Raw genomic sequence first — 11,056 nt, 5'->3', positions numbered from 1 at the left:
TATATCTTTTTGCCCAGGAGAAAAATAATTAGAATTACACTGAATCCAAGAGGCCCTTTTTTGTCCTTTGAGGTATAAGTAAAAGCATGCCTAGGTAGTATCTGAAGAGCCGTGTTAACTTGCCAACACTTTTCCTTCAATCGATACTGCCAAAACCAGATTACACCACTTATCTGATTGTCTGTGTGACCTTTTGTGTATATACCGACTGCTATTGTTTCTCTTCTCTCTCTCTTCTCCTCTCTCTCTTCTCCCCTCCCCCCACCCCGCCCATTACAACAGAGACTACAAAAGTTTCATTGACAAAAGCGCTTTGGAATATCCTCCAGGTCACCAGAGACAAAGATTTATTTTACAATCATTTCTATCAGATTGTGATAACCAGTTACAATATTTTATTTTAAAAGCCACTTTACAGATGTAGCCTAGTGAAAATTTATTTTGTACAACTGTGATAACCAACAGCACAAATTATTTTTGTGGAATGTATATAGTAAGGAAATTATAACAAATGCAAAAGAAAAAAAATCAGATTCACTTTAGAAAAAAAGGTGTGCCATTTCACATTACCACTATGATGCAGTCACAACACTTACCTTTTAATTTTTGCATCAATAAAATTAATGAGGATAAAGGTAGAAGGCAAAGTAAACTGCAAACCAAGTGAACCAGCCACTTGGTGCCTGGTGCCCGGAGCCGACAGTCACAGTAATTTGATGTTACATTAGGTATTGAAATATAATTACATGCAGAAAACATTTTTGGCAAAAATAAGATTGAAAACAACTTTAGTACATTAAATATAAACAGAAAATGCTGGAAATGTTCAGTAGATCAGTGGACAGAAACAGGTGACTTTTTGTTAGAACGTTTCCATTGGTTTGAAAGATCTTTGTCCTGAAATATTAAGTTTGCTTCTCTCCCCATGGATGCTGCCTGACCTCCTGAAATTTCCATTTTTTTAAACGTTAGATTTCCAACATCCACAGTATTTTGCCCTGGTTTTAGTACATTATTTTTCCACTGCCTAAAATAATCCAATTCACTTAAATCTCAAACACATCAAAACTTTACTGTTAAATAATGCATAGCTTCAGTTTTTTTGTAAGCTAATATTTGGGGTATATAGTAACTGTGCAGTAATAACAACTACAGTGAGATAAATCAGCATGACTGGAAAGGTACATACAAAGAGAGCAAACTGTTGAGTTACTCGTGTGTATTTAGGTCCACTCAGAAGCAAGTCACTTCCTTTCATGGATTAATTACTAAGCCCTTCTAGTTAAATAGATTTACTAGAAACTAAATGACATTTTTGATTCTCTTTTAGTTACAACAAAGATTATATAGCCAACACCAGTACAAAAATAATTAAATATTTATTTTGAATTAAAATGCAACAGTGGCAATTCTTTTTGCCAACAAATGAAGTGTCACTGTTGACAGGTAATCTATATTAAAAGTGTTTTAAACCATCTATAGGCACCACATGGGACCAGTTTGTTACAGCAAGCGTGTGTGTTTTTTTGGACAAGAGAGGGTTGTGCTTCAAATGCAACAATGATTCTTTAAATACACGTGGCAGATTATCCCAAGACAGCCAGCCGTTTGTTTTTACAGTAAACAAGAGTTAAGACAATTACACTTGTGGGATTTTAATCTATCTATTAATGCACAGAATGTCTGGTTGATTGCTAGGAGTTGGTTTCTCCTGGAGATTTCAGGCAACTGCAGAATGGTGCCAGAAGCACCACCTACGTTTTGAGTGATGTTTGTGTAAAGCAACCTCATCCTTCTCACGCTCCTTTTTCACTCGTTGGTAATGGTCCTCTTCTTTAAGGTACCACACAGGTGGCCAACGGTGCTTTTCAAAATACTCTTGGTTTTCTAGTAAATAAAAATAAAATGAGTTATAATCAATTTAAAAGGATGATAAAAATGTTTTTGGTCAATGTAATGATAATGAAAACCATAATTGTACACCTTTACAGGTTTTATACATAATAACTACTGGGAGCTAGAGGATTGCTGTCTGTCTGGGTTGAACAGCACTTGTAAAATTACGGCAAAGTAATTAACTTCGAAGTATACTTGTGGCAAAGGAGACCAGCCTGCTGTGCTCTCTGCAAGATAAACTCAGTCCCACAACCCTGCCCGATCTCCATAATTCCCCATAGCCCAATGATTCCTCTTCAGGTGCTTCTCCAATTCACCCTAAAAATCACAAATTAAATTTGATTCCAACACATTTTCAGGCAGCACATTCTGGATCCTAAACATCCAATTTTTAAAAAAATGTTTTGAAGACCGTTCTTTACCTTTGATGGACTCTAGATGACCGATTCATGCTCAAAAACTAAAACTAGCCAATGGTACAAATCAAGCAAGTTAATAAATATAAATGAAGTGATTTTGAATGTTGATGATTAAGCTTTATTTGCTGCTGGTCACTAGTGGAGGAGGCAGTTGACTCCAGCAGTTGAATTTACAGAAAACAATTAAATCCAGTTAAACAATGCAACAAGTCTGTAGTGTACATTAGATTGTTGATATAACACACATTAATCAACAAAATGGACATCATCTCCAAGGTAACCATTTGAAGAAGTAGGGAATGATCTTTTGCAGGTGTCTTGGACACATTCAGCTTTCATGTAATTAAAACTTTCAGTTAAATAAACATGAACTCAGTTCAGAAAGGTACAGCTGCCAGCGTAACCACAAGAATCTTATCTATTTACTATTTAACAGTAAGAGCATGGGTAAAAAGGTAAAGTAAAGGTCACTTCTGTTATTGTGCTGTCAGCTTTGAAGGTCATTAAAACAAATTCTACATGAAGTTACTTGTCCACTGGATTTTACAGTGAGGTTATGGCTTTGTGTAAGAAATTTGAACCATTTATGAGTTGATTGTTTAATCATACTGAATATGACAAAATATATCGTTTCCCTTATTTAGCAGAAAGTCTCCTCTCTCTTTTCTGTAAACCATTGTCTAATGGAGACAGAAAGCAACTATGAACAATCTACCACAGTTGTTCTCAAGCTCAAATGTTGGAGACCTCGAATAACTAGCTCACCGCAACATTCATGTCTGCAGCCATAGTTGAGGAAACTTGTAGCAGTGAGAGTTAAGGAGGCAGGTGGCTGAGCATCAATCAGGAAGAATCTGATGGAGGTACACTGAAGTGAATAGCTAGTTCCCTGTCACTCTGCAACTACTTTGGTGCAAGTGAGCTTACGAGTCGTGTAATTCCAGCAGATCCAATACCCACATTTCCTATGAATGTTTATGTGCATCAAGATACTGGGAAGTGGAATACACTTCCAACTTCAGTCATTCCATATTACTGCCAAACACACCTGGGTAGGGTATAGCATATACTAGATGTGGGATCCATGTTAGCCTCAGCCAACATTACACCAATCTAACTTCAGATGTGTTGCAACAAGCTTATATTATTTTCTAAGCTGTCACAACAAGATATCACCTATCATCTTGGTTCTCAATAAGAATAATTTGCTGTTGGCTTTGATTTTTAGTTATGTGCCTCATAGCATCTAAACAGTTTTACATAAAATCAACAAAGAGCTGTTTTATTCTAATCACTCTGGCTTAGATTCAAATACAGTGCCCGGAGGTGGAAGAAGGGATTACTAAACCACTATATTACCATGTCTCTGAAATTTAATTAGTCATATGAATAAACTAGAGTAAATATTTAGTTTCTTACCGGGAGATATTGCCTTTATCTCTTTCCTGAACTTGTAGCAAACACTGTTGTAGCTTGTACAAATGTGATGCAAACACCAAGCTGCCAGTTGATGTGCGTTATGAAACTACAAGTATACAGAGAATGGAGATGAAGTTTTAAGATCTGCTATAACATGTGTTACATAAAGATATCTATGTAAAAGTGCTTATGCTTATATGAGAAATGGCCTGTGATTGTCCCAGAGGAACTACTGAAACTTTCCTAAAAGCGATAGTCATTCCTCACTCTCTGCATATCTGGAACTGGAGTAACAAATAACAGTCAGACCATTATTTATGTCAATAAATCAGGTAGAAATGTAAACTTAACACTATGACAATTTGAAGCGACGGGCCAAAAGGAAAAAGTCCTTATTCACTCAACTAACATCATCATAGGGAGAGACAGAGCAGCAATTTCCAGGTCATATTTGTTACTACGAAATATTTAGTCTGTTGACAACATGTATAATTACTTAAGAACATATACAAAGTACAGTGCAGTAAATTTGCAATGCTATTCTGTGCAAAAACATAGATCACAGGCCAATTTACGAATGTAAAATCATTCCAAATATTTCTGAGAAATAAGTTAATGTACTATTCTATAACAAAAATCTTAGGATTTATATTACCTTGTTCATGGCCCATGCATTCTAGTTAGAATGTAACTTTTAGCTTTACGAATTAAAGTTTCAATTGTAGAAAATGGAATAAATATAAATACAATTGAAGTGGCAAGGTCTATTACACTTAAAAGGATGGGGTCATGTTGCTTTAAGAGGCTAACAGCTAAAAAAGGTAGGATCAGAAAAAGCAAGTGGGCTTACTGAATTGAAAACATGGTGTGTAAACACTACCTACATAATAACAGTCCAGAGAAATTCTCGTTTGGAGAATTTAAGTCAAATTTGTTAAATGCTTTAAATGAAATTTGAAAGTCTATAAACCTCATTTGCTTCATCAGATCAAAGAATAAACTATAAACTATAAATGAAGAATAATAGTCAGGGTGAGATTAGCTCAGAGCAGACTTTTTCATCATGAAGATGGGTAGCATTTAAGAAGATTCTCTGGTTTCAAGTTATCTGTGCTTTTGTTGGGAAGTTAGTTGCAGTTTGGAGCTGGGAAATTGCTGAAGCAGAAGAGCCACTGTCCTTACTAGATGAAAGACATTTAGAATTTAGGCAAAGTCCCAGGAAGTGATGGCTCCATGTCATAGAAAAAGATTTAGGTAAAAATAAGCTCTGTAAGCTATAGATAGTTCACTGTAGCTGAGAGTGAAACTTAGGAACCGACAGTATTTACTGGACACAGCTGAGAAAGATTGGAGCTTAGAGAAATTAAGTGGCAACTCTGTTAAGCCAGCTATTTGCTAGAAACTAAAATGGTGTTGGTAATTAGATGTATGGGAGCAGTTGGGGAAGCAGTCAAAGTTGGAAAGGCTTTGGGATGATCCAGGGCTAGAGCTACAGAGTCATACAGCAATACAGCATGGAAACAGGCCCTTTGGCCCAAACTGGTCCATGCTGACCATGGTGCCCACTCAGCTAGTTCCAGTTGCCCGCATTTGGTCCATATCCCTCTAAACCCTTCCCATCCATGTACCTATCCAAATGTTTTTAAATGTTGCTATTCTACCTGCCTCAACCACTTTCTCCGGCAGCCCATTCCTTATATGTACCACTCTGTCTGAAGAATTTGCACCTCAGGTCCTTCTTAAATCTTTCCCCTCTCACCTTAAACCTATGCCCTCTAGTTTTCAATTCCCCATTACTGGGAAAAAGACGATATGCATTCATCCTATCTATGCTCCTCATGATTTTTTTTACACCTCAATAAGATCATCACTCACTCTCCCGTAGTTCCAAGGAATAAAGTCTTATCCTGTCCAACCTCTCCCTATAACTCAGGCCTACTAATCTTGACAACACCCTCGTAAAATCTTCTTTGCACACTTTCCAATTTAACTATGTCTTTCCTCTAACGGTGACCAAAACTGTACACGATATTCGAAGTGCAGCCTCACCAACAACTTATACGACTGTAACGTAATGTCCCAACTCCTACACTCAATGCCGCGACCAATGAAGGCTATCTCTTTGCAAGCATTCCAATTCTTCATCTTCAAAGACGACCAAGTTTCAATGAGATTTAGTAACTCAGTGTCATTAGCATTTGGCTGGGATCTATCTTGAACATGTTAATCATTTGAAGTGCAGTCTGTATGATGTTACACCAGTTTGTTAACTGATGTTCATTCTAATTGTTAGAGGCTAAGTTGATTTAGGATCATTATCTTATTTACCGATTTAGTTATTATTCCTTATACTTGTTTTGTTCAAGTTTGTATAATAAAGGCTTTTCTTGATAATTTAATTCAATCCTGGAATCCCACTGCTTACTTTTTGACTTAGTTTTTCCAAATTCAATTCTTTAAAAAGGTTATAATCTGGCTTGACAGACCATAAAGATCCAGCTTGTCCAATATTCCCATAACTGAGATTGTAAATCGGCAATCTCATCTGGTATCATCCACGATTCAAAAGCGCAATTGCTCTATAAACAGAACTGCCAATGCTCTTTCAGTTGTGGAAAACTGCTACTGTTCTTCCACTTGCTCTGCCTGCTGTTAAAAATCATACCCCTCAAAACTGGTCAGTCACTTCATTGTTTGAAGTGTGGCACAGCAGGGGTTCCGATAGCAGAGGTCCCCTAAATTGTTCATTTTGGAAGGGAGAACAAAAGAGCAGGGTATTATTTAAACAGAGAAAAACTTTAGAAAGCTACAACACAAAGGGACTTGAGGTTACTTGTGCACAAAGCACAGAAAGTTAGCACACATGCACAGCAGGTAATCAGGAAGGCTAATGGAATGTTGGCCCTTATTTCAAGGGTTGAGGTAAACTGTAGAGAAGTCTTACTGCAAGTGCACAAGTGGTCTCACCAGCCCCATCTAGAATACCATGAGCAGTTTTGGTCCCCTTATTCAAAAAATAGTATTATTTCTTTGGAGGCTGTTGAGAGAAGGTTCATTAGGTACTGAGGGATTGGCTTATGAGCAAAGGCTAAACAGGTTGGGGCTCACTGGCATTTAGAAGAATGAGAGGTGATCTCATTGAAACACGATTTTTAAAGGGATTTGATGGATGATTCCCTCATAGGAGAATCTAGGAACAGAGGCCATAATCTCAGGGTAAAGGAGTGTCAATTTAAGACTGAGATGAGGAGGAATTTCTTCTCTCAAATGACAGTCTTTGGAACTCCTTGCCATGGGGCGCTGTGGAGCAGAGTCCCTGCGTGTATTTAAGGCTGAGATAGATAGATAGACTCTTGATCAGTCAGGGAATCAAGGGTTATGGGAAAGGGCAGGAAAGTGGACATTAGGAATAACAGATCAGCCATGATCTTGTTGAATGGTGGAGCAGGTTATGGGGGGTGAATGACCTACTCTTTTTCGTTTTTTTAATAGTTTAATCTCAAAAGATAGAAACATTGACATACAAGCATGGGCATCCATACAATTTACTGTATTTCCTGGATATCTCCCTCATAGGGGGCATGGAGGTGGCGGGGGTTGTTGTGAAAGATTGGGGAGCAGCTTGCCACTGATTCGATGTGTACAGGTTTCAGCTTTCTTCTAAGGTTTAAAAACTCAAATGTTTTGTATTTACTTCATGGAAATCAGTCACTCTAAAACTGTTGTCATTAGAAAATCAAATTTGTAGGCCTCAGTTGTACTGAGGCTACTGATACTTGAGATTTTGTTTTTCTCATTTTATACATCTAAATGTTATGGTTGCAAATTTCAGTCCTGAAGATCTGCAGTGCAAGATATTGCAGAATCCCTCAAGAATATCGCAGAATCCCTCAAGAATATCAAGGCAGCTCTCACTGAAGAGATGCAATTTATTAAAAGGAAATTACTGCAGTTATCAACTGTTCTTTCAGGAATTTACAACATTGCAAAACAACTTACATCCAATGAAACACTCAAGAAGTAATCACTACTGCAATGTAGGAAATGTGGCAGCCAATTCATGCACTTGTGGATAACTCTTCTTTGAAAAAGTGCTGCTGTATATTTTTAAATCTAGCTGAGAAGCCTTGATTTAGCAACTCATTTAAAACACAGCACCTCCAACAGTGCAGCAATCCCTCAATATCACAATGCCTATTGATTCCACATAGTAAGACATTCATTGCCAATAAATCCTAAGTAACATGCTTCATTTTGCCTTCTAATGGTATTGAGAAATAGTCCAAGAAAAAATGATTAAAATTAGACTTGTATCATAATTGGTTTCTTAGTGGTTTATCTACCATGAGGCTTTATACCAGCTGTCACTAAAGTTCAATAATGTACATCACCGAGGAAATGACCTACTTGCGCCAGTTCCAAGTATGTCAACACTTCCCCATCAATATCATCACCTTCTTTTACTGATTTCAACAACTCCTGCACAGCATATTGTTCTGTAAAGGAGCAAAGTAAACAATTACATCACAGAGAAATGGTAAACAAACACAAAATTACTCAAATATTGATTAAATGCAATATAGCCAAATTCTATCAAAATAATCTGGAATGTTTCCATCTGGTACATGATATTAAGGAAGTCATTTGGTTATAAAATGTTTCCAAATCCTCCAAGGCAAACATTGATGAGGTAGGACCAAACAGAAGTTGATCTAATCTCTACCTCCAGAGCATTCATTCTCCTGTTTTATTTTACAGATGGAATAAATGGATCCTAGCCTCTTGTTATGTTACAATTGGTCTCAACCAGTGCAACATCATTTTTGGAAGACTAGTGGTAAAATATTTATTTTTGCAGTCAGAATTATTTCTTGCCTGATGTGTTACATGGCTTCTTGTCCTTTCTTTAACACTGACCTGTCAGAGCCACAAAACGTGGAAGGCACAACCTGTTTGCCAAGACAATCAGCTCAATCGGGTCAAGCTTTGAACTGAACGAGAATTGGCTGGTGTACAGGTACTCCAGAACTGCTTGCATGCAAGTCTTGCTTGTGTTGGGAAAGTAGACCTGTAAGTAAAGGCAACATATTTTTATATGACCAAACCTTGTTCTCAAATGCTGTATAATATATTTGTGGTTAATAAAAAGTATTTATATAATATCGTATATATGAAATTCTGCACCTAAAATGTGAATTAAAATCAATTAGAAGACCACCATAAATCTATTCTGTGCCTTGAAAAATGTTAAGACTCCTGCTTTATTACATTATTCAGATTGGTAATTACATACTGATTGCATCAGATTAAACCAATGTTTGCTACAAGTTGTAGGAGAAAGGAAGTTGGGAACTGGCATTCATTACTTGGGAGCATAAAGCTGGTATGCTGGCAGAGAGGACAATTCCTATGCATATGATTGCAACAATGACAACCTGTACATATCTGCAACACTTTACAGTGAGTTTCTCATGTTATTAAGAACAGTCTGAACAGTTACTGTCAGGAAATGTCTATGGTAATAATCTCAAATGATATCCAATTTTGTTTACTTGAAATGTGATGAGTGTTTTTGCTGCGACCATCTCTTCAGGCAGTGAGTATCAGACCCTATACCACCCTCATGGCTCCTTGTTATTAACCTCTCTGCAAGGGAAAAAGGTCCTTCATAATTTTATGAGCTTCAATGAGAACTCCTCTTTATTCCACAAGAAATAAACCTGGCTCATCCAACCTTTCATAACTGAAATTCTCTATTCCTGGCTATATCCTTGTAAATCTCCTCTGTATCCTCCAAAATGGGATCACTTCCTTCCTATAATGTGATTAGTGTACACAGTACTCTGTCTGTGCTCTAACCAGTGTTCTATACAGTTCTAGCATAATCTCCCTGTTCTCAGACACTGAGCCTTCACCAGTAAAGGAAAGCTTCTCATGTGTTCTTGACTATCTCATCTACTTGTTGTACTAACTTCAGGGATCTGAGAATATGCAATCCAAGATCCCACTGTTTCTCTACACATCTCAGAACATGGGCACCTATTGTGTATTCCCTAGCTTCATTTTGCCTCTGCCAATGCATAAACAAGGTTGTCTACATCGAATTCCATTGCTACATTTTTTCCTATCTAACCAGCATCATTGATATTTTTGATATAACACAGTGTTGAGCTGGATGAACACAGCAGGCCAGGCAGCATCAGAGCAGCAGGAAAGCTGACATTTTGGGTCGAGACCCTTCTTCATTTCTGAAGAAGGGTCTCGACCCAAAACGTCAGCTTTCCTGCTCCTCTGATGCTGCTTGGCCTGCTGTGTTCATCCAGCTCTACACTGTGATATCTCAGATTCTCCAGCATCGGCAGTTCCTACTATCTCATTGATATTTTCACTAGTTTTCTTCACTATCAACAACATGGCCAATTTTTGTATCATCTGCAAACTTCATAATCATTTCCCCTACACGTAACATTACATCATTGACGTATACCACTAAAATCAAAGAATCTAGTATTGAGCCTTGCAAAACTCCATTGTAAACGTCCTTCTAGTCACAAATCTGACTTCCAATTTTTTTCTAAATAAGACATGGCTATCATTGGCAAGGCCAGCATTTGTTGTTCATCCCTAATTACTTCAAATCATTGCCTTGCTAAGCCATTTCAGAGGGCAGTTAAAAGTCAACATATATAAAAGTCAATATATGAAGAATCTGGAATCACAGGTAGGCCATACCAGGTAAGATTAGCGGATTTCTTTCCCTAAAGAATATTAGCAAACCAGGCAGGTTATTTTTACGAAAATCAATGATAGTTTTATGGTCACCACTACTAAGACTACCTTTACATTCCAGAATATTTGACAATTAATTGAAATTTTTTTAACAGGTAAAAGCAAAATTGGTGAGGGCGGTACAATGATTGTGGTCTACATGGTTATTAGCAAGGCATTTGACAAGGTTCCACACAAAGGGCTGGTTAAAAAACAAAAGCCTTTGGGCTCCATGGGAGAGCAGCAAATTGGATCTGAAATAACTAAGTGGCAGGAAGCCACTAGCAGGTTTTTTAATGCAAATAGAAGGCAACTGGAACTCCAATGGGATTCTACAGGACTCAGTACTTAGTTCCTTGCTTTTTGTAGTTTATATTAATGGTTTAGAAACAAACATAAATACAAAAGAAAAACCAAAAGAATTGCGGATGCTGCAAATCAGGAACAAAAAACAAAGCTGCTGGAAAAGCTCAGCAGGTCTGGCAGCATCTGTGAAGGAGAAAACAGAGTTAACGTTTCGGGTCTGGTGACCCTTCCTCAGTTCTGAGGAAGGG

The 11,056-nt window shown here is 37.4% G+C and overlaps 1 protein-coding gene across 5 annotated transcripts in view; it reads right to left on the bottom strand.

Annotated features, from left to right (window-relative positions):
• Positions 1–372: 372 nt before the first annotated feature.
• The window catches only part of rhobtb1 (Rho related BTB domain containing 1), a 67,895-nt gene continuing 57,211 nt past the window's right edge, over positions 373–11,056 (bottom strand). For all 5 annotated transcript variants that reach the window (XM_048609061.1, XM_048609060.1, XM_020510844.2 and 2 more), the window contains 4 exons: positions 8,652–8,802; positions 8,142–8,230; positions 3,735–3,840; positions 373–1,887 (listed from right to left, as the gene is read on the bottom strand). In XM_048609061.1, the coding sequence (XP_048465018.1) occupies positions 1,721–1,887; positions 3,735–3,840; positions 8,142–8,230; positions 8,652–8,802 (513 nt within the window). In that variant the 3' untranslated portion in view covers positions 373–1,720. The remainder of the gene's footprint in view (positions 1,888–3,734; positions 3,841–8,141; positions 8,231–8,651; positions 8,803–11,056) is intronic.

The sequence above is a fragment of the Rhincodon typus genome, chromosome 20 (assembly GCF_021869965.1).
Source record: "Rhincodon typus isolate 14 chromosome 20, sRhiTyp1.1, whole genome shotgun sequence".
Taxonomy (NCBI): Eukaryota; Metazoa; Chordata; class Chondrichthyes; order Orectolobiformes; family Rhincodontidae; genus Rhincodon; species Rhincodon typus.
This window is presented reverse-complemented; position numbering and strand designations above follow the sequence as displayed.